This window comes from Amblyomma maculatum, chromosome 8, assembly GCF_055883805.1.
Source record: "Amblyomma maculatum isolate TAMU_Amacu chromosome 8, ASM5588380v1, whole genome shotgun sequence".
In the NCBI taxonomy this organism is placed as follows: Eukaryota; Metazoa; Arthropoda; class Arachnida; order Ixodida; family Ixodidae; genus Amblyomma; species Amblyomma maculatum.
In genome coordinates this window covers 81,896,324-81,921,450 of record NC_139351.1, presented here as the reverse complement: position 1 = coordinate 81,921,450, position 25,127 = coordinate 81,896,324, and the positions used below count along the sequence as shown (strand labels likewise).

Here is a 25,127-nt window from a genome sequence, read left to right as displayed (position 1 = left end):
TGTGTTTACATTTTTATAAGAAGCATGCACAACAAGCTCTAAGATTTTAAGCATAATTTAAACATTTCTTATGAAGCAAATGATTTCTACCTCGCATTTAGCGCATGATAGCCTCAGTTGCTTAAGCACCATAAAATACAACACAGCACAAGATGCCAGACCTCACATATGCTGCTCAACATTGAGCTGGGGTGAATCCTTTTGCTATGTGTGCAAGGCAATGTTGAATGACAGAATTTACTCAGTGATGGCTTCTCGGACACGACTGCAGAAGTATATGTAACTACTAAATTTATAGTTTCACATTTTGTCCACTGCACTTGAAGCGCAGTATGAAATAATGCAAATCAACATTGCAAATTAGGTCCCTACTTTCCACTAGCAGAGGCAATATTCTCTAAAAGAAACCACTATTGCACCTTTGGTGTATAGGCAAATGTCAATCTCGATACTGTAGGTGAAGGTGGTGTGCAGAAACTGATAGCTATAAGGAGTAATGCCTAAATAATGAAAAATAACTCAATAACAAATTAAAAAAACATCCACTTATGTATCTCACCTGGTTTAGTATAGTATTTCTTCCATGAGTTTTTCAAAGTGTGCAGAAGCATTCACAGTTGCTTTCTCTAATGTAGGCCCATTGGATGAATGCTTATGTCTGACATGCAGACAAATCGTCACTAAGAACACCACCAGTGTCTGTCACGAGAAATGAAACAAATAAACGCAGCGATGACAACTTGAGCTGAAGCGCCCACCATTTTGGCAGCTTCTTACCAGCTGTCCGTGTGGTCAAAAGTTGCATACTTGCTGCCACTGCTAACGATTGCATGAGGAGCTGCAATGCCTGCAGCCCAACTCACACTGAGAGTCACACTTTGTACACAGCCCTTCTTTGTACAGTCTGCAAGCCAAGCTGATACAAATGCCACAGCTGGCTGCGATATTACGTAATCAGATAAGTGGCCCCACAGCAAGGCCTGCACTATTTTTCTAGTGCAACTAGATGAAACTACCAGCAAGCTACAAAACCAATTTGCCACGTTTATAATGCCTTTTCATTAACGACTGCTAGAAACCAAAGATTTCATTTGGGGCCATGAAGTTTGAAATTCTTAAAAATACACCTTTTGTAACGGCTCAACAGGTTTTGCACCTCAAGGCAAAATGAGACGGGTCTGTGCCAGATTTTTGAAAGGTCGGCCAAAATAAAGCATCATCCACTTGAAATATTGTAGCCAGAGGAAAAGTTTAATTTATGGGGTTTAATGTTTCAAGCTGTCTCAGGCTATGAGAGATGACCCAGTGGAAGACTGCGGAAATTTTGACCACCTGCAGTTCTTTACCGTAAACTGTAATTGATTTATTTTATTTTCAATACTCTCAAGTCCCGGAGGCATTACAGAGAGAAGGGGCATACAAAATCAGCCGTAGCCTTCTTAAAATTTTCGACATCGGTGATGGCAGTGACGTGGTTCCAGTCATTCGCAGTTCGAGGAATCACTGAATTCAAACAAAGTATGGTTCGGCAGTGCGGGATCCCTACCTTGAGGCTGTGTTTAATGCGCGAGGATATACAAAAAGGAGGAAGAAATAACTGATCTTTGAGAATAAGATTAGTATAATAAATTCGGTGAAAAAGACAAGCGAAAATATTTGCGACGCAGAGAAAGCACAGTAAGACCAAGGGTTGATTTTATTGCAGATACGCCTGCAGTTCGTGAAAAATTGCACAGCACATGGGCGCCCTGCTTTTCGCCAGAATGGAAAAGCACCCTGTGACCGGGATTCAAACTCTCATCTTTGGTCAAAGCAGTCAACAGCCACAACCACTGCACCACCTCGGTGGGGCGCCAATGAAAAAATGGCTACAAAGGGGCATGTGCATATTATATTAGTGCTAAATGTGCACAAGCAAGCATGATGCAAAAATAGAAAAGTCGGCATCATTTCATTTAGTTTGCTCAGACTTTTCCTCCTCATTAAGAGATTGAAAAATGAAATGGCATGCCTAAGTAAACATGTGGTGATATAGAAAACCAAACGTGCAAAATTTGTTCCCAAACAAAACATTTCCTGTGCACTGTTGTGCCATCAATAGAATTTCACTGCAAATAATAGCTTTACTGTGAGATGCAGCAGCGACAAAGGATCGCAGAAAATTTCTAATTGGCAGAGGCAGCCATGTTTTTATGACCAAAAGGAACATGGGGAGCTTAGCCTATGGACTAACTTAGAGAAGACAGCATTGGTTTTAAATTACACACAGAACAAAAGTGATGAAAATGAGAATCACAAGACCAACATGTTGCAATTAACTACAAGATACACAAAATAAACTAAAATGACCAAAGCATTGACATGTAAAACAGACAAAGAATGAAGGATAAAAATGGATAAAATATATTCGGCACAGCACATTGAAATGAACACATCAGCAAAGAGCTTAGAAGAATACAACCATGCCTGACTGGGCACGCCGCCAATATTAAAGGCAGGCATGATCAAGAGACATCGCCACAGTCTAGGACGTTTTTTTGCCTCTGCCATATATATCAACGGCAAAAACATCCGTACCACGTCTAGATTCATTTAATAGCAGGCGATCACTACATATCAAAACACCTCAGTATATCAGGCAGAAAAGCAAGAAATGGTAAAGAGCGACTGTTATCAAAAATTGGTAGGTGAAATAAACAAAAAATAGAAACAAAAAAACTTCGTCACAGGTTTAAATTTGACAGTGGCAATGAAAAAATTCTACAAATTGAAAACCTTTGATGTAGGTTAAGTTGCTAAACTTGTATATTAGTTTGTATGTTGCTGGTTCGCAAAGAACAGGATAACTAGCAAACCATTTGAGGGCTTCACAGAAGACTGCTGTTCCCCTAATGTTCTCTCTCTTTGTGCTTTTTTAAACTGCGCATTTCTGTAAACGCCTTTGGGCACAAGTCGCAATGAAATGGCTTTTCACCCTTGTGGGATCTCACATGTCTCAGGAGATCTGCTTTCCTCGCAAAGGCAAATGGGCACAGCTGGCACTGATATGGTTTTTCACCTGTGTGGGTACGCATGTGCAACACCAGCACACATTTTTTTGCAAATCTCTTTTGACAGTAATGACAAAGATAGGGACGTTCACCCGTGTGAGTCTTCATGTGGTCAAGCAGATTATATTTTGCAGCAAATTTACAGCTACATTGGTCACAATGAAATGGACGCTCTCCCGTGTGAGTCCTGAGGTGGGCATTCAGGCGGCCTTTATGATAAAACTTCCTAGTGCAACAGTCACAATGGAATGGACGCTTGCCCATGTGAGTCGTGATGTGCATCTTCTGGTCGCTCTTGTGTACAAACTTGCTATCACCGTAGGCACAATGGAATGGATGCTCGTCCGTGTGTGTGCAGAGGTGATTATCGAACAGTGATTTGAAGCTGAAGCTCTTGTTGCATTGACTACACTTGTGCAGCTCGTTGCCCAAGGCTATGCCCTGATGAGAGCCGGTAGGGGAAGTATCCATGCAGTGGCTCATCAGATGATTTTGATCTCGTGAATTTTCTCCATAAAATGTGCTGTACATGATGGCAACTGGATCTGCACGTGAAATTCCAAATGTTTTTATTAAGAGGTGAGAACACTGCAACATTTCATTTGGTATTAGCAAGAAAAGAATGCACACGAAAATCTATCTCACCAGTGTGGCAGCTAGTTTGAGGTAAATTGATTTTCTTAATTTTTGTAGCAGTACAAAACGAATACAAGAACGGCACAGAACTGTATTGGACCTGTATTCCTCTCTGTCCAAAGTTTATTGGAAATGTCAGCCAATAAGCCACAACTCAGCTTTTGCAACAGCCAAATTCAATAGGTATTTTCACCTCATAGTGGCAAGAGTGAAAGTGTCATACTCTTGAAGCTGCATCTTTCAGTCTTTTTCTTCTTTTAACAAAAGTTCAGACGACGTCTTTACCCTACTAAGCTTTGAAGATTTCAGAGCACACGGGAGATGGCACGGTCGCTCCGGTGAGGTTGCTGACTTAATGGCATGCAGATGAGATGGAAAGCTGAGGCTGACTACTCTTTAAGCCAGATGACACGCTGCACACAAGCTCCTTTATCTCTTTTTGACAACCATCTGTTCAATAATCTCACCTAGATCTTCGGCAAAAAAAAAAAAAAGATATGGCTTGAAAAAAAAAGCACACAATAAAAGGCAAAAAGTAGACACCACCTTCTTCCACAATGGGTGTTTCAAAGACCCGAGACAGACGTAGACCCAGGAAAAAAACAAAAATACTTCACTATTGGAGCTATGTTGAAGATGTGACGAAAAAAACGAGCTTTATGATTTTTGTTTGTTTAAGGTACAGCTACTAATGTTAACCTGGGGACTATATTCAGCTGTGTAGGGAGATTATGCGTGTTAGCCCGATAACTTTCCAAGCACTGCCAAGAAAAGTTGTCGTGGAGTATATATAATCTTCGGCCATTCAAGGGCAGCAAAATCCACAAGTACCCAGGCCCATGCAGCAGACCTAGAGAAAACTTCCACATAATCTATCTGTGACTGCAGCAATTATGACCAGATAATTTTCATGCTGTTTTTCCACGAGGGCTATCTTTTGAAAATCTATTCAGGGCTCCTGCATTGTCAGTAGCTCGCAACTTGGCTTGCAGACATTGCTAGGACTATTACTTCAAGTGCGCAATATATTAAGTACTATGTGAGCCAAATAGAAAATAATTCACATTTTTATGCTCTGCATCGCATTTCAATCTTTAGGTGTTGTGGGTTGGGCTTGAGGACAGGCCATGACTATAAACAAAAACTGATAGCACCTGTTAGAGCTCAGTAGCGCTATAGCACCGATCTGTGCATATGCATGATCACCGGCTTAATGACGAAGACTCAATTTTATGCAGACTTAAATAACTAGTGGCAGCTAGGTATTTTAGCAATGGGCCTCTACAAAACTTGGGGACAATTACTTTTTTTTTAAACAGTTTCACAAGAAATTTAAGCACATTCGAAAATCATTACATCTATATTACTGTACTTGGGCCCAGTGAAAATATAATTTCTAAACTACATAGAAGCTTTCAGTGTTGCTGACAGATGCTAAAAAAAAGAAAGCCTCACATCAATGCTACCACATTTCATACGGCAAAACGTCTCCAGCCATGAACCAATGCCTGAAACTAGAATGTGATAATTCGAGGTGCAAGCTAAATGAACAATGCAATAAATATCTTGAAAACTTGACAGAGTTAGCAACTTTACACACGTAAAGAAAATACTAGTCGCTTTTAACCAACCACAAGGAACCAGAATACTGGACACATATAGCTAAAAGCATCATGTAAAGGAACAGAGGTACCTGAGGTAATGTGAGGCTGTGTGCCTGTGGCCATTATAAGCACTCAAGGCATGCCTTCTCATACTTTTGAATGATGGCAGCAGCTATGGAAGCAAAAGTGTCTGTTCAGTTCAGATTCTCCTTTTAAAATGACAGTGCAGCAAACAAAATTTCACCATTCCAAACCTCAAGGTACATCTTACCATGCCTGACTGGGCACAGCGCCAATATTAACGGCAGGCATGATCAAGAGACATCGCCACAGTCTAGGACGTTTTTTTGCCTCTGCCATATATATCAACGGCAAAAAAATCCGCACTACGTCTAGATTCATTCAATAGCAGGCAATCACTACATATCAAGACACCTCAGTATATCAGGCAGAAAAGCAAGAAATGGCAAAGAGCGACTGTTATCAGAAAGTGGCAGGTGAAATAAACAAAAAATAGAAACAAAAAGACTTCGTCACAGGGCTAAAGCATTACAGCAAGACATTTAAAAAGCATGTAGACATAACAGTACAAGTCATGGCATCATGAAAAATGAATCAAGGATGCAGCTACTCATTTATGATTGCTTTTCCTCTACAGCCTCCAGTGCAACTCTGGAAATATTATGGCTTTAACAGTACAATTCTAAAGACAATAAATGTTTTGTACAGTCCCATTATTCTACAACATTGATATCACACACTGAAGCTCTCATAGTAACAATCACTCGAACTTTAGACCTTATAGACCTTTTTCTTCATCTTTGGGAGCGACCTTTTACATGAGGAGGAAATGCTTCAAGAGAAAGCCTTCAGCACAGGAAAAGGAGAACCGAACATGCCTGAGGTATCAGTAAAATACTATGCTTCCATTCAAATGCATATAATGTACCTGCCCTCACACAATAAAAACTGCAACAGTAGTTGCCGTCACCACCATCTTAAACACTCCGAACCATCAAACACCTCACTTTCTTTAGCTCTCTTTGATCATAATAAACATCATCAAGGAAGAGACATCGGTGCCATGAGGCAGGTAAGTAATCTCCTTGAAGCATTCAATGTAGAACCATAAACCCCAGCACTGAAATCACGTGACATGCTTTTTCCTATGCTTTGAACTTGAAGCCACTAGACCAGTGGAGGTTGGCAGATGTAGTATTGAAGTTTTCTTTGCATGAGACCTTTCACTCCTTGGCTTGGATTAGCAGTAATAGCCTTGTAAAATACTGTCAGTACAAAGAATCAATGTCATGAGCAGCATTGCTAATGTGCTTGAATCATTAACTATGCTCAAAGGCAAATAATTTTACCTAAGGTGAAAAATTCCTACTGAACATGAAGAACACACTGCACATATTCAAAAATGATTATTGTATATGCCCAAAGCGCAATGATGCAAAATGGTATCTTAGTCCTTTTTCGGCCAGCCCAGAATGCACCAATATAACTCTGCATGCAGTCTGATCATCAGGCACACAGGTTGATAGCAGACGCTTCAATACGTTGTTCATTGGGCAAGTTGTGTTCTGTCCGCTCAATACCTGTTGCCTGCAAAACAGAGCACAGCAAAATTAGCCAAAGCAACAGGAAAACAAAAAAGCTGCCAGCAAATTCCGTATGTATGTTTGGTTTTATGACCCATATGTGGGCAAGGGGCTACCACATGCCGAAAATGGGGTTGGAAAATCAAGCACTTTGCGGAAGGTTGGTGTTTAAATTCTGTTATCAATTTACTAAAAAATAATTTATGTACGACCCTAACAAAGCACAACAAATTTATTGTTGCATTCTCTCCTAGGAGTAAGTTAGATGGAAAAGAATGTGTCAGGTAAAATTACTAAGAAAAACTTTTTTCTCATTCCAAAAGCTCTCAAATCAGATAAAGTACAGTTACTATCAGCCCTTGGCAGCACAATTCACAAACAGGCTTTTTTTGGTTTATGAGTAAGGTCATGTGTAAGATGTGTATGTCCTATGAAAAGGCAGCACAGTTCAGTTCTTAAAGCATATCTGGTGGTGAAGTGCCATTAATCAAGGAATGGTTTCACCGGATGCATTTTATAGCGGGAGAGTGTGCATCCTCACTGAATAACAATGAGACGGCCCATTCGGCGGCGTGAGCGCTTACCTCCCATGCCCCCGAGAGTGACCGTTCCAAGTGGTGGTTCGAAACAAAAGACCGCATGACCAGTTACGAGGAAGTGACTAAGGGTTACCACCTAGCTGGAGGAACAATGCCGCCACCTCACCCGGCACTTAGTTGGGAGGAGGCGGTCATCCTAAGGCAAATACAAACCGGGTCACTCCTCGCCTTGATATGTGCAGTGTATGTCAAGTGGGTCCGGCGGACAAATGGCACATCATGTGGGACTGTGCGCCAAGATATACCGACCCGAACTTTAAAGTGCTGTGCAAAGTACAGACAAGGACATTCAACTATGGGCCTTCCAGCAGGCCCAGGGCACGCTCGAAAAGCACAAGCTTCACAGCCCACCACAGTCTAACCAAAATAAGTTAATGCAGAGTAGGGCACAACCTCGGGTTGACGGTTGGCCAGCGTCACGACGCATTACACCGTCATTCATTATTCAAGCTGTATTCTGTCTGCTCAATAACAGTTGATGCCTGCACAAGAGAACAAAGCAAAATTAGCCAAAGACCTTTAAAAAAATTAAAGCTGCAAAAGAATTTTGCATGAATGTTTGGTTTTATGAAGCATATGTAGACTACCAAAAAGCATTTGACACTGTATGTCACTGAAACCTGTTAAAAAAAACTTGGTACCCTAAACATCAATATTTACATGAAAAATGGATCAGACTACCTAATGTAGAAAAAACACTGGGTATTAGTAAATGAAAAGTGCTCTATTCATGTCAAGAGCGCCCCAGGGTTCTCTCATGAGGCCACTGTTTATTTTAATAAATGATATGAATGATGGCATTAGGTAGTTTGCAGATGATTGTGCTTAGTCATGTGAAAAGGATTACACGCAGCTTATGGATGATCTCAGACATACTGAGACCTTGTGTTATGCCAACAGAACGTCTCTAAATGCCAAAATATATGTGCACCTAGGCTTAACCCGAAAAACATAAAAACATTTGCTTTATCACTATTCCCTCCACGGAGAAATTATCCAACCAGAAACTACATGTAAGTACCTAGGAGTAATTTTTTCCCAGCAGAATACATGGTCAACACATGTGAGTAATCTAGCAAGAAAGGCAGGTAGATCCCTCAGTATTTAATTTAAAACATGCCCACAGGGAGGCAAGAGACATGATGCCCTACGAAACATATGTTAGGGTCACCTTGGAGTATGCCTACCCTGTGTGCGATTCAGGTTATAATATACACCTACAAATCTTGAGTGCATACAACCTGCTGTTATGCAATCTCTCCTTGGCCTGTACGATCGCTTCCTTAGCACAAGCAAAATGAAAAGTTTGATTTTTGGACCAAATCTGGCACCAGCAATAAAGTGAAGATCCTCTTTAGCCCGAGGCTCATTTTTTCAGCCTGATATAGGTGAGGGCAGCCATATATTTGTTGCAAACAATCGGTTTTGCGCGGCCATGAAAACTAGGTGAAGCACAGTCTATCTACGGACTAGAGATGGGCAAAGTTGAGCCGTTCACAACGGCTCAACTCACTGAAGTGAGCCGGCTCATTTGAATGGCTCACCGGCTTATTTAAGTCTGGGTCGCTCAGGAGTGAGCAATGATTTTATTAAGAGAGAAAGCCAGTTCTGTCTCTCTCTCTCGTTCACTGATCCGCGCCCATTTGAAATCCCGAACCGTTCCGTTGAAGCCGGGTGGCTGGGCGCGACTTCCCCGCTTCTGTTAGCGATGCGACAAAGCAACTGCTCACCCCCCCTTTCCCGTAACAGTCGCAGCCACTCTCTCACTAGAGCACCGCACCCTCCTCGCCTTCGGCTGTCTTTTCAACAGCTCTTATTAAAGAACAAGTAAAAATGAGCAGTGGTTCTTTTTGACTTTGGAAAGCCGGTTTGCCTCTTCGTTCAGTGAGCCATGCCTGGCATGTACCTATTTTTTTAAATAACCACTTTGTAGTGCAAGGCATGCTATCACGTACACACACACACACAGACAAAAGAAAAAAAGACTGAGCCATAAAATCGAGGGTAAGTTTTCAAAAATCAGGGTCTGAATAAAAATTAAAAAAAAAAGCTTGAGAATAGGCTTTTTTTTTTCTTTTTTTCTTTTTTTTTTTTTCTGTAGTCCCGTGGGATCTTGCGCGCAAGACTTCTAAAACCATGTTTTGCTGTCTACGAAATACACAGCTGCCATGCCGGGCAGCTCCAGAAGAGCCCAATTCGAAGCCGTGACTGTGCCTGTGCCCAAAAGCGACCGCAGTACAAAAACAAAACTGATTTATTTATTGGAAGGGAAAGGCGCGGTAACTGTCTCGCTTTCTGTGGACACCTCAACCGCGCCGTAAGGTAAGGGAGGAAGTTGGCAGCTAAAGTGGAAAGGGAGAAGCCGTAGTGGAGGGCTACGGAGTAATTTCGACCACTTGGGGATCTTTAACGTGCGCTGACATCGCACAGCACACGGACGCCTTTTCGTTGCGCCTCCATCGAAACGCAGCCACAAAAACAAAACAAAACGTTGATTCAAAAGTAAACACAGAAAAAGAGACGGAAAGAAAAGAAAAACAGCGACCAATCGGAGAAAGGGCAAATAGAACTGACGAGCAAGCATATCTATAGCATATCTTCAGCCCATGATTTCTAGGGGCTGCAGCTATGGCTCAAGGTATTAGGTTATACAGGGTTTTGAATATTTGGGGGCTGGGATTTAAAACATTCCTATGCAAAATCTACTACCCCATTCGAGCTGAAATAACCTTCACAAAGTAGCAAAATATCGTCTACGTTATCTGGTAAGTGATTCAACATTGGTACTTGCCTAGATTTTCCGAAATCGAGAAAAATCTGCTCTCGGTGGCGTGCACAATTTTCGCAGAAGAGAGTCGAAAAGCTATTTTGACATGGTGCGTCATCTGTCGGGCAGCGAGGCAAGCGCGCCAACGGCCGGGATGGAGCTTGCCTCACTGCTCGACAGATGACGCACCATGTCAAAGCAGCGTTTCGACTCTATTCGGCGAAAATTGTGCACGCCGCCAAGAGCAGTTTTTCCTCGATTTCGGAAAATCTAGGCAAGTACCGATGTTGAATCACTTACCAGATAACGTAGACGATATTTTGCTACTTTGTGAACGTTATTTCAGCTCGAATGGGGAAGTAGATTTTGCATAGGAATTTTTTAAATCCCAGCCCCCAAATATTCAAGACCTTGTATATTTCACGCACATTTCATAATGCGTTTGCGTTTTGGCTGTGCTTACCACCATGCCGCAGCCCAACACACCCATACCTATCATGATGCCGTCACATAGTCTATCGCCTGACGCTGATGCGGCCATTCCTCTGTACTATACTATACTGTACTATTTTACGCAATTTCACGTTGCACCACCGTATCAACTTCGATTTGGCCACATCTGTCTACTGCTACGTCAAATACGACACCGCATGGCTTCGCGTGCTGCTAGTAACGTTGTCGTAGTGAACATGCATCTAACGTACTCTGTGCAACAGTTTGCACGCACGGTAATTGGTCCTACGCATCAAAGAATGATATGTCCCGTGTCTGTGTGGCTTTTCCGGTGTATACCGGTGAAAAACACACAGGGTCCGTCCGACGAACTTTTTGAGTGACGACACACCAACGGCGGCTCCGGTATAATATGTTCAGGGAACGTTTCTCATCGGATTGTTCGTGATATCTGCGTCACGAGTATTGCGATGCATGTGGTGAAGTGTGTAAGGTCTTTTCCCTGCAGAATAGCTTTCAGTTCCACCCTGCTGTCAAACTAAGGAGTATACGCCCGCACATGGATACAAAGGCCCGAACCGCCGTTGCCCAAACCACCGTGTCTGCGCACAAGACGCTTCGCGAGACGCACGTAACATCTTCTCGGCTAGGTTTTTCGCTCTTATGCTTTGGCAAAGAAAGATAAATAAAGTAGAAAATGTCAAGCATACATTGCGCACGACAAACATACCACTCGCCGCCAACGACGCTCCGTTTTTCGATGCGATTTTCAACGTGACACTATTGATGCTCCCCGCAATGCTATTTGCTATACTGGTTATAGTGGTTTGGTTATAGGGCTATAGTGCTATAGTTTCCAATTTCCTTAACGTAACATTTTGTTCAGAACAATCAATGAAACCCCTGTATCAACTATGTAGCTTATGTTTTGCGCCACATCAGCAAAGTTGTAGCTGCGCACAACGGAAAAGTTCTGAAAACTGCTGTTTAGTTTCAACCATCCAACAGTTCAGCACAGTCAAAACCGAAATACTTTGCTGATTTCGTTCCCGTTTCGTTATCGCTTCCAGACGCGTTGGCGTCAATTTGGGCAGTGCGTGGCGTTGTGGTCATGATGCTTTTCGCAAATACGAGCGTGTACTGCGCAAAGGGCAATTAAGGGGAGGCATTTCTTGTCTCTTTAAACAAAAAATTAGAGGGACTCTTAGATGTCTCTTTAGAGGAGAATGGCGAAAGCCTGACCTTCCTATCCTATAATTTGCCTCCCATCGTTAGCCTCTTGTCGGCATTCGTTGCAGTGCTACATGTAATTATAATTGGTTTACAGGCAAGGAAATGCGCAGTATCTATCACACTTTCTCCGGCAAGTGTGAGTTTGGACGGTACACCATCGGTCCTGTCGCGTGGCGTTCCTTGGCGCGCGTTCAAATGTGGCATTGCTTCATACGCAAATGTACGCATGTGCTCTGGAGCTCGTTCGATTGAGCAACGCGCAATTTCATATAGTGGTCGCAGCTTTCGTCCTCCGCAGTGGCAGCTAGGTGTAAAGTGTCAAAATCTGCCACATAATCACCGAAAGTGTTAGGTTTTCCTGCAGAAAGCCACACAATATCCTAGTTCAAACACAGTGTCCTTCCAGTTTACAACCTCGATTAATTATAAGTGGAATAGAAGTTATTTTCTAGCTGGAACATATGGTATGTTTTTAAACTTGAATTATTGTGCAGCGTGAACCCATGTAAAAAAAAAAAAAAATGTTGAGCCGTTTTCACTGCTACACAAAACAGACAATGAACCGCACTACCGTTGACCCTATTGACCATGTCACGCCACGCTTTCCGGTCTCTCACTATCTTCCTAACATCACATAACTTAATCTGCAGTGCCTCGAGGATGCCATCTAACCATCGCGTTCGCTGCCTACCCCTTCTCCGGCAACCCTCAACCTTTCCCAACATCAAATCTTTCTCCAGCGACTCCTCTCTTCTCATCAGATGACCAAAGTAGTTGAGCTTTAACTTTAGAATTTGACCCTCCAATGAGCAGTCAGGGTTTATGGTCGACAATATTGACTGATTTGATCTTCTGGCAGTCCAGGGAACTCTCAAGAGTCTTCGCCAGCACCACAATTCAAACGCGTCAATTCTTCGGCGGTCAGCCTTTTTCACAGTCCAACTCTCGCATCCATACATCACAACTGGAAAGACCATAGCACGAGTTATACGGATCTTGGTTGGCAGACAAATGTCTCTGCTCTTTACTAGGCGGTCAAGGCTAACCATTGCTCTCTTTCCCAGAAGCAGGCGTCTCCTAATTTCATGGCTGCAGTCTCCTTCCGAGGTAATCTTGAAGCCCAAGAAGAGAAAATCTGTCACTGCTTCCACTTCTTGTCCCTTGATGCTCCAGGACTTGATAGGGCAAGATGCCATGATCTTTGTCTTTTTAATGTTCAGTTTAAGCCCAAACTTCTCACTCTCTTCTTGTACGCGCATCAGAAGTCTCTTGAGTTCCGTTTCACTTTCTGCAATTAAAGTGGTATCATCCGCATATCTAAGGTTGTTGATACGTTTTCCAGCAATCTTCACTCCAGCTGAAGACTCGTCCAGACCGGCCTTCCTCATGATGCACTCTGCATATAGGTTAAATAGGCAGGGCGACAGTATGCAGCCTTGCCTCACTCCTTTCTCAATCGGAAACCAATCAGTAAGACCATGCCCAGTTCTGACTGTGGCCTCTTGCCCTTCATACAGGTTCCTGAGGAGACAGATGAGGTGAATTGGAACTCCCATCTCTTGAACAGCTTGCCACAATCTGCTGTGATCTACGCAGTCAAACGCTTTCGCATAATCAATAAAGCAGAAGTAGATGGGTTTCTGGAACTCTCTTGCTTTTTCCATGATCCAGCGAAGGTTGGCAACTTGGTCTCTAGTTCCTCTGCCCTTGCGAAACCCAGCTTGCACGTCCGGAAGCTCCCGATCCACATACTGCTGCAGCCTACCTTGGAGGATTTTCAACATCACCTTGCTAGCATGCGAAATAAGCGCGATCGTGCGGTAGTTGGAACAATCCTTGGCACTGCCTTTCTTTGGAATGGGGATGTAAACTGACCTCCTCCAATCCTGTGGCCACTGCAGGGTTGTCCAAATCTTCTGACATAATGTATGCAGAATGTTAACAGCGTCATGGTTGAGGTTTTGAAGCAACTCAGCTGGAATGCTATCAATTCCGCTAGCTTTGTTCTTAGCAAGGCTGGCTAAGGCCCATTCAACTTCACTCTTCAGGATGCCCGGCTCAAGATCAGTTATCACAACCGTCTTATGTTGGGTTTGCACATTCGAGTCCTTCTTGTACAGTTCTTCTGTGTATTCCTGCCACCTCTTCTTTATCTCTGTGGCTTCAGTGAGGTCCTTGCCTTGTTTGTCCTTTATCACGCCCATCTTAGCACAGGAGCTTCCTTTGATATCTTTGATTGTCTTATACAGAGCTCTTGTGTTCCTTAATTGGCTGTTGTCCTCAACTGCTTGGCACTGTATGTTCAGGAAGGCATTCTTATCTCTCCTTGCTATTTTCTGAAAATCCGCATTGAGAACCTTGTATCTTTCTCTTTACCCCATAACTTTTGCCATCCTCCTTTCCTCAGCTATTTGCAAAGCCTCTTCAGATAACCAGTTTGCTTTCTTGCATTTCTTTTGCTTTGGAACTACCTTAGTAGCAACTTCTTGTATTATATCACGAACATCAGACCACATCTCTTCGGGCTCTTTGTCTTCTAGATCTAATTCTTGAAATCGATTCCTCACTTCCACAGCGTATTCTAATGGAACTTGATCCAGATTATACCTGAAAGGCCTTCTAGTTTTCTGCGTTTTCCTCAATCGAAGCTTAATCTTGCAACAAGAAGCTGATGATCGGTGCCACAATCGGCCCCAGGCCTTGTTTTTACTGCTTGTATAGCGCTTCTCCATCTCTGCCGGCAAATAATATAATCGATCTGATTCCTGTACAGACCGTCCGGTGAAGTCCATGTGTACAGGCGCCTCTTGTGCTGTTGAAAATGAGTATTTGCTATGGTCAGGTTGTTTTCTTGACAAAACTTTACTAGCCTCTGCCCAGCTTCATTTGGCTCACCAAGACCGAACTTGCCTGTAATTCCGGATATTTCTTCACTCCCTACCTTGGCATTCCAATCTCCTATGAGAAAAACGACGTCTGATGATGGGGTGCGGTCTAAAAGGCATTGTAGGTCCGTATAAAATCTCTCAATGTCAGCTTCTTCAGCAGTAGTGGTCGGTGCATATACTTGGATAACTGTTATGTTGAAAGGGTGACCTTGGATCCGAAGTGAAATCATTCGGTCGTTTTTGGGGTTGTACCCTAGCACTGCTTTGCCCATTCTTCTGTTTACTATGAGAGCGACCCCATTCCTTCTCTTGGATTCGTGCCCACAATAAAAGACATAATGGTCGCCGGAGTTAAATTCTCCCATTCCGGTCCACTTGAGCTCGCTGATACCCAAGATATCAGTGTTCAATCTGTCCATTTCTCGCTTGACGATATCCAGCTTACCTTGCGTCATAGATCTTACATTCCATGTTGCTATGTGATACATCTCCTTGCAACATCGGACTTTCCGGTCGCTTCCCGACACATGCACAACTGAGCGTCCTTTTGGCTTTAGCCCAGCCGCTTCATTCGTCCTGGAACTACTAGGAATCGCCCTTTGTTCATCCCCAGTAACATGTGGGACGCCTTCCAACCTGGGGGGCTCATCTTCCGGCGCCATATCATTAATGGTATTGTGACTGGCCATAGGGTTTTCTTGGCAGGAAATACTGGAGTGGGTTGCCATTACCTTCTCCAGTGAATCACATTTTGTCAGAACTCTCTGCCGTGACCTGTCTATCTTGGGTGGCCCTACACAGCAGAGCTCACGACTTCATCGAGTTTCGCAAGCCCCTAGAGCAGGAATATTCAAGTTTCGGGCGGACAAGAGATAAATAGGGGGAACGTTTTACGGAATCAGAAATAAAAGGCACCTTTCATTTTGAATAACAAACTAGACGGCTAGCTTCTATTGTGACATTCAGAATATGGGTGGTTCAGTGAAGACACTGTGTTCAGCTGATACCTAAGTATTTGTATGTAAATGCGTGGATCTCGTGGCGCCACAAACAGTACAGTTTAAAGTAGGATATCATTGACGGCAATGACATGAGAATAAAGGGATATTTTTTACACTTAAAATATTAGCCAGTTATCCCCCCACTTTTCCACAAGTCATATGCAACATTGCGAATAGTAAGCGTCTCTGCTGATACTGATACTCCGGTAAATAAAGCAGTTGTCTGCGAATACACGGGTACAGAACGGTGGACTCGGTCTGTATTCCAAGTCTGCGTCGATATCGAAAATGTCACTACGTCCCTGACCTCGAGTCATCCGATATGTGCAAACACCAAAATCGGAAGTGGTATTGATATCCAGTTCCCATGTTTCCACCAATCAGACGACTCGATGCTGGGGGAGATAGGGACATTTTCGATAACTACACAAATATGGAATGTGTATTTTGGTCTACAGATTCGAGGAAAATACGCAAACATCTGATGAGGGCAAAAAAGGTTTGCTTTAGTTAATGGGGTTTAAAGTCTCAGACTAAGTAGGACTAGAAAGACGAGTGAAAATTTATCGTTCTTCCCATGCAATGGGGGGCATTTAATTACGCTGATAATAAATGTATCATGTAGTAAGCCTGCAGGCAAAGTATTTCACTCTGCACAAGAAATGCATTTTTTTGCTGCAGATGAGGGCATTAAAAAAAGAAGGGCACTAGCTTTGACAGCCAAGACTCGAGAGATTAAAAAAATTAAACATTCCAGCCAGACTGAATGATGTTAGTACACTGTAAGCTAAGAGTAAACTGGCAGTCTAAATTGAACCCTGCAGTAAATAAGTTACACCTAGTAAAGCCTGTCATAACAGAATGGGAGTCATGCTCACATCAAGAACGATTCATCAAAATCATTTTATGTTGTCTTCGCATATTGGACATACACACCTAGCTCACTCACGGTTTTATTATTGCAAAAGCACCAAAATATCTGTGTGGTGAACTACTTACTAATTCACATATTATTTTCAAGCATAAGACTAGTCAAAATATGGAAAAAACACTTTCCACTGCTTTATTCTGACTACATACCTTTTCACCCTTATTTGCACTTTGAGAAAATTCACTCGTGGAAATATCTTCTGTGTTTACATTTTTATAAGAAGCCAACATGCACAACAAGCTCTAAGATTTTAAGCATAATTTAAACATTTCTTATGAAGCAAATGATTTCTACCTCGCATTTAGCGCATGATAGCCTCAGTTGCTTAAGCACCATAAAATACAACACAGCACAAGATGCCAGACCTCACATATGCTGCTCAACATTGAGCTGGGGTGAACCATTTTTCTATGTGTGCAAGGCAGTGTTGAATGACAGAATTTACCCAGTGATGGCTTCTCGGACACGACTGCAGAAGTATATGTAACTATTAAATTTATAGTTTCACATTTTGTCCACTGCACTTGAAGCGCAGTATGAAATAATGCAAATCAATATTGCAAATTAGGTCCCTACTTTCCACTAACAGAGGCAACATTCTCTAAAAGAAACCATTATTGCACCTTTGGTGTATAGGCAAATGTCAATCTCGATAGATTAGGTGAAGGTGGTGTGCAGAAACTGATAGCTATAAGGTGTAATGCCTAAATAATGCAAAATAACTCAATAACAAATTAAAAAAGCAGCCACTTATGTATCTCACCTGGTTTAGTATAGTATTTTTTCCATGAGTTTTTCAAAGTGTGCAGAAGCATTCACAGTTGCTTTCTCTAATGTAGGCCCATTGGATGAATGCTTATGTCTGACATGCAGACAAATCGTCACCAAGAACACCACCAGTGTCTGTCACGAGAAATGAAACAAATAAACGTTGCAATGACAACTTGGCCTGAAGTGCCCACCATTTTGGCAGCTTCTTACCAGCTGTCCATGTGGTCAAGAGTTGCATACTTGCTGCCACTGCTAACGATTGCATGAGGAGCTGCAATGCCTGCAGCCCAACTCACACAGAGGAGAGTCACACTTTGTACACAGCCCTTCTTTGTACAGTCTGCAAGCCAAGCCGATAAAATGCCACAGCTGGCTGCAATATCACGTAATCAGATAAGTGGCCCCACAGCAAGGCCTGCACTATTTTTCTGGTGCAACTAGATGAAACTGCCAGCAAGCTACAAAACCAATTTGCCACGTTTATAATGCCTTTTCATTAACGACTGCTAGAAACCAAAGATTTCATTTGGGGCCATGAAGTTTGAAATTCTTAAATATACACCTTTTGTAACGGCTCAACAGGTTTTGCACCTCAAGGCAAAATGAGACGGGTCTGTGCCAGTTTCTTCAAAGGTCGGCCAAAACAAAGCATCCACTTGAAATATTGTGGCCAGAGGAAAAGTTTAATTTATGGGGTTTAATGTCTCAAGCTGTCTCGGCCTATGAGAGATGCCCCAGTGGAAGACCGTGGAAATTTTGACCACCTGCAGTTCTTTACCGTAAACTGAAATTTATTTATTTTATTTTCAATACTCTCAAGTCCCGGAGGTATTACAGAGAGAAGGGGCATACAAAATCAGCCGTAGCCTTCTTAAAATTTTCGACATCGGTGATGGCAGGGAGGTGGTTCCAGTCATTCGCAGTTCGAGGAATAAATGAATTCAAACAAAGTATGGTTCGGCAGTGCGGGATCCCTACCTTGAGGCTGTGTTTAATGCGTGAGGATATACAAGAAGGAGGAAGAAATAACTGATCTTTGAGAATAATATTAGTATAATAAATTCGGTGAAAAAGGCAAGCGAAAATATTTACGACGCAGAGAAAACACAGGAAGACCAAGGGTTGATTTTATTGCAGATACACTTGCAGTTCGTGAAAAATTGCACAGCACATGGGCGCCCTGCTTTTCGCCGGAATGGAGAAGCACCCTGTGACCGGGATTCAATCTCTCATCTTTGGTCAAAGCAGTCAACAGCCACAACCACTGCACCACCTCGGTGGGGCGCCAATGAAAAAATGGCTACAAAGGGGCATGTGCATATTATATTAGTGCTAAATGTGCACAAGCAAGCATGATGCAAAAATAGAAAAGTCGGCATCATATCATTTAGTTTGCTCAGACTTTTCCTCCTCATTAAGAGATTGAAAAATAAAATGGCACGCCTAAGTAAACATATGGTGATATAGAAAAACAAATGTGCAAAATTTGTTCCCAAACAAAACATTTCCTGTGCACTGTTGTGCCATTAATAGAATTCCACAGCTGTCTTTGGATGCAGCTGTCTTTGGTTTCAAGACATAGGTGGCAAGACTAATGGAGACAAGACACTGTATTGGTGATGTATAACAAAAGTGATGAAACAATCACAAAAACCAGATTGTTAAAATATACTAAAAAAATGCAATGTGGTCAAATGAACTAACAATTTGACAACACAGCAGAAAATGAAAAGAAAACAAGAATGCACTAAAGATATTCGACATTGCATTGCAGTGAATGCATTAGCAAGAAGGCTGAAAAGAAACAATCTTTTATAACCCACAGCAATAAATGTATAATTCATTGCAGCTCTCGCAGCCCTAAATACCATTATCTAGACAGGATCTGATGTATGAGGTATCCATTCAAGAACTTGCTTATAACATCGTAACCCCTCCCCCCACCACACAAAATACGAAATTCAACTCCAGCACATTGGCAGTTCATTGGTAATGCACACAAGTGAACACTCAAAATGTGTTTTGCTAAAATTACATTTAAAGCAACAGGTTACTCACAAAAGTTCCAAAATAGGCAAGAAATATTTGCATCAGAAAACTTTTTCACTACAAATACTTCAGCTAAAACATAACATGATTAAAAACATAAATGTAGCAGGTCTCCTCCATTGTCAGCATACAACTAGAGGTGATGCCATATTTCCATAACTGATATAAAATGTATCTAATACACTCAAAATACAAAAATAAAACGTTACGTCCAACCTCACCATTTTTCCTGAAACTCTAAAAAGAAGCCCGCTCTGAAATAACAACAGTATTAAATAAGATTTCACTGTCAAAAAGTAGTTAACAAAAGTAATTCCAAAATGAATGCCACGAAATAATTTACAATTAAGGAAGAATGACAGCTCAGTTTGCTCCTACACCTACAACACTTAAAAGGCAATATGTTCTATGTTATTTGATGTTCTCTAAATACTTCTTAAGCAAGTTAGTGCCCATAAAAAAAATCCTGCAAATTGAACACATTTCACGTAGGTTCAGTAGTTACACTTGTTACAAGAAGTTAGCCCATTGCTCGCTCGTAAAGCCACGAGAGCTAGCAAATCATTTTCCTGATAGGCTTCACTGAAAACTGCTCTGGCCCTAATGTTTTTTCCGTTTGTGACCTCTTAAAGTATACAATCTTGCGAATGACTTTGAGCACAATTCACACCGATATGGCTTTTCCCGCTTGTGGCATTTCACGTGTCGCACGAGAGAATTATTAGCGACAAAGGCCATTGGGCACAGCTGGCACCGATAAGGCTTGTCACCAGTGTGGGTACGGACGTGAGTGACAAGGTCAGTTTTTTGTGCAAAGGTTCTTCCGCAGTGATCGCAACAGTATGGACGCTCACCTGTGTGAGTCCTCATGTGGACAATCAGGGTTGTTTTTAGAGCAAATTTACAGCTGCAATGTTCACAACGAAATGGACGTTCTCCCGTGTGAGTTATGATGTGTCGTTTCAGGTGGCTTTTTCGCGTAAACCTCCTATTGCAAGAGTCACAATGGAATGGACGCTCGCCCGTGTGGGAACGGAAGTGCATATCCAACAAGGTTTTGGAGGTGAAGCTCTTGCTGCATTGGCTGCATTTGTGCAGCATATTGCGTGCGCGTTTGCCCTGATGAGAACTGGTAGAGCTGGTGCATTGGCTTGTTGGAGGCTTCTGATCTGGTGAACCTTGCCCAGGAAGGGTGGTGAAGGCTGTGGCAACTGGATCTGCATTTCAAACCGAAAATGCTTTCAATAAGAGGAGAGAACATTGCAACATTTCATTTGACATTGGGCAGAAATGGTAATGCGCGTTAAAATCCATCTCAAAAGCTATGGAAATCAGTTTGATGCAGAATTTCCTTCATTCTTGAAAACAGTGCAAAACAGACAAGGATGACATAGAACCGGACTTGTCTCTTTGTACAATATTTACATTGATATTAATCGAATTAGCCAAAGCCACAATTCTGCTTCAAGAATGTTAAATTCAAAAGGTTAATAAAAACATTAGCTGGCTGAGGCAAAATATTGTCTTTTTGAACTGTGCATGCAGGTTTAGGCTTTAATATCTCATTGAAAATATCATATAAATGTTCTGAACTACAAGAATATTACACCTTATTGTTCCTCAAAAAGGCATGGATATTTAACACTGCGAAATTCATGTAGGAAAAACAATGATGGCAGCACAAATAAATTGACCAAGTCTAGATAATATTTGGCTTAGGATAAAAAAAATCTGCAAGTACCCTGGCACATGCTACAAACCCAGAGCAGAAGTCAATACTTCACCTGTAGCATTACGTTATGACCAGATAGTTTTCATGCTGTTTTGCCACAAAGGTTATTACTAAATGAATTTCTAGTTTAGGATTCCTGCACAGCTACTAAATATTTCTAGGACAGTTACCCCAAATGTGCTAAATATTCAAGAACTATGCCACCAAATAAAAAATTGTTTGTGGTTTTATGCTCTGGATCACATTTCACACCCTGGTGATGTGAGGTTGAGCTTATGAAGGCCACGATAAACAAAAATCGAGTACCTGCAAAAACTCTGCAAAATACTAGCCTCAAAACACACAAATAAATAAATAAATATGCACAATTACCGGCTAAATCACAGATGTTACGCTTAGCGATGAAGCTCAACAAAAACTTCAGAAAGCTACTTTTATAAAAGGTTTTCAAAAGAAAGCTAAACACACAAAGAAGCCATTCAAAATATATATCACTGTCCTTGCCCCTAATGAAGGATACATTTCCAAACAGAAGTTTTCACTTTGGGGACAGAAGATGAAAAAAAAAAAAAGACAATTTTGCAAGTCAATGCTTCCAAATTTCACCTCGCAAAATGTCCCAGCTGTGAATCAAAGTCTGAAAATGGGAAAGGTGCAAGATAAATGCCAAAAGCAACAAATAGCTTGAGAGCTTGAAAGAGTAATTAATTTTATGTACCTACATAATGAAAAGATCAGTTACTTCCAGCCAACCACAAGGAACGAGCATACTGGGTGCATAGGAAAAAGCATCATGAAAGGGAACAGAGGTGCTTTAGGTAATAGACGGACTGCTACCTGCGGCCATTCTAGGCAATAAGGCATGCTTTCTCATGCTTTTAAATGATCGCCTTTAGAGTAATGGTGCAGTAACTATGGAAGCCAAAGTGCCTGTTCAGTCCAGATTCTGCTTTAAAAATGACAGTGCTGCAAAAAAAATTTTACCATTCCCAATCTCAAAGTACATCTTACCATGCCCGAGACTGGGAACGCCTCCAATTTTTCGGGCAGGTAAAAGCACATTAAGAGACACTGCCATGGGCAAGGATATTCCCTTTCACACTGGCTCTGTCATTTTATATCAACAGCAAAATTGCACACCACATCTAGCTTTCATTCAACAGCAGCCAAGCACCACACATCAAAGCACCTCAGTACATCAGGCAGAAGAGCAAGAAAAAACAAAGCAACTTCTTTTACAGAGCAACTGTAATCAGAAAGTGGCAGGTACAATATGGGAAAAGAATTTAAGAGTTGCAGCTCTAAAGCCTCACAGCTAGACATTTAAAATCAGTGTAGGCATAATACCACAAGACATACCATTATAGAAAAAGCAGCAATCGGCAGGATAATAATTTATGCTTGCTTTTTTTCTAGAGCCTCCAGTGATACTTATTATGCTTATTGCTTGATGTGCAGACAAACTGCCCCTAAGAGCACCACCAGTGTTTGTCAGGAGAAGACAAGCAAATGTTTCCGATGACAACTCATTCAGAACTACCCATTATTTTGGCAGTTTCTAACAAGCCATGTGCAGGCAAAGTTTAGATGACGGAGGTTTAACGTTCCTAAACGGCTCAAGCTACAAGGCGCTGTAGTAGAGGGCGCCGAATAATTCGGCTACCTGGGATTTTCTAGAGTGAACTCGCATTGCACAGCATACACGCACCTAGCTTTTTGTCTCCACTGAAAAGCAGCAGAGGTAGCCAAAATTTCCAGAGGCCTCCACTACAGCATCTTGTAGCCTGAGTCGCTTAGGGGCGGCTGGGATTCGATCCCACATCCCTGCGCACAGCAGTCACGGACACAAACCACTGTCTCACCATGGTGAGGCCCATGCACGGCCAAAAGTTGTGGAGTACCTGCCACTACCAATAGTCGCATGAGCTGCGATACCTGCCGCCCAGCTCACACAAAGTATTATCACACTTTGTGACCAACCATTCTAAAACCCTGCAGTGCATCTTATAATGCTGCAATGACATCAGATCACCATGCACGTTGATGTGCCACTCTGGTTACACTCATGTCCAATCTGTCAGCCAAACTACTACAAATGTCCCATCCGTCTGTGATATGACAGAGAAGTGGTATTCTACCAAAGTATTTCTATGCTCGACTAAAATACGCCTGTTGTCACAGTTCCAAGGTTTTGCATCTCAATGCAAAATGAGACAGATCAGTGCCCATTCTACCAGAGATCAGCCAAAGCAAAGCATTCATTTTAAACAATGTTGCCAAAGGAAAAGTGGCCACAAAGGTGCAAGAAGCATAAGGAGTGGGAGTGTCTAAACTTTTTGTTAGTGGTAACTGTGACCAAGCCAGTGAGATATGAAAATAGAAAAATTGCCGCTATTTCATTTAGTTTACTCAGAAGTTTTCTCTTCTTTCATGATATATATAGAAAAAAAAATGGCGTGTCTAAGTTGAAGAGGAAATGCGCTAAATTTATTTCGTAAATAAAAAAATATTCTCATTCATCATTTTGACATTAGCAAAAGAATTCCACCACAAAGAATACATTTATATTGTGTGTTGCCACACCAAGTACTCAAAACACAAATGGCAAGAAATCTAACTTTTGGATGGAGCTGTCTTTGGTTTCAAGACATAGGTGTCAAGACCAATAGAGACAAGACATGGTATTGATGATGTATAACGAAAGTGATGAAACAATCACAAAAACCAGATTGTTAAAATATACTAAAAAAATGCAATGTGCTCAAATGAACTAACAATTTCACAAGACAGATCACAAAAACCAGATTGTTAAAATATACTAAAAAAATGCAATGTGCTCAAATGAACTAACAATTTGACAAGACAGCAGAAAATGAAAAGAAAACAAGAATGCACTAAAGATATTCGACATTTCACTGAAATGAATGCATGAGCAAGAAGGCTGAAAAGACACAATCCTTTATAACCCACAGCAATAAAAGTATAATTCATTCCAGCTGTCTCAAGCCTAAAAATCATTATCTAGACAGGATCTGATGTATGAGGTATCCATTCAAGAACTTGCTTATAACATCGTAACAGCACACAAAATATGAAATTACCTTCCAGCACACTGGCAGTTCTTTGGTAATGCACACAAGTGAACACTGGAAATTTTTTTTGCTAAAATTACATTTAAAGCAACAGGTTACTCACAAAAGCTCCAAAATAGGCAAGAAATGTTTGCATGAGAGAACTTTTTCACTACAAATACTCCAGCTAACACATAACATAATTGAAAACATAAATGGAGCAGGTCTCCTCCATTGTCTGCATACGAGAGGTGATGTGATATTTTCATAACTGATATAACATGCATCTAATACACTCAAAATACAAAAATAAAACGTTACGTCCAACCTCACCATTTTTCCCGTAACTCTAAAAAGAAGCACGCTCTGAAACAACATCCGTATTAAATAATATTTCACTGTCAAAGTAGTTAACAAAAGAAGTTCCAAAATGAATGCCACGACATAATTTAGAATTAAGGAAGAATGACAGCTCAGTGTGCTCCTGCACCTAGAACACTTAAAAAGCAATATGTTCTATGTTATTTGATGTTACCTAAATACTTTTTAAGCAAGTTAGTGCCAAAAAAAAAATCCTGCAAATTGAACACATCTGACGTGGGTTAAGTAGTTACACTTGTTACAAGTAGTTAGCACATTGTTTGCTCGTAAAGCCACGAAAGCTAGCAAACCATTTTCCTGATGGGCTTCACTGAAAACTGCTCTGGCCCTAATGTTTTTCCCTTTTGTGACCTCTTA

The 25,127-nt window shown here is 41.6% G+C and overlaps 1 protein-coding gene across 1 annotated transcript; it reads right to left on the bottom strand.

Moving 5' to 3' along the window:
* Positions 1-1,681: 1,681 nt before the first annotated feature.
* Positions 1,682-25,116, bottom strand: LOC146181626 (uncharacterized). The gene is made up of 4 exons (XM_084575820.1): positions 20,192-25,116; positions 17,748-17,817; positions 6,892-6,898; positions 1,682-3,686 (listed from the first exon to the last, which is right to left on the bottom strand). Exons 1-4 carry the CDS (start codon positions 20,685-20,687, stop codon positions 2,889-2,891), a joined length of 1,371 nt encoding a protein of 456 aa, XP_084431946.1. The 5' UTR covers positions 20,688-25,116; the 3' UTR covers positions 1,682-2,888.
* Positions 25,117-25,127: the final 11 nt, after the last annotated feature.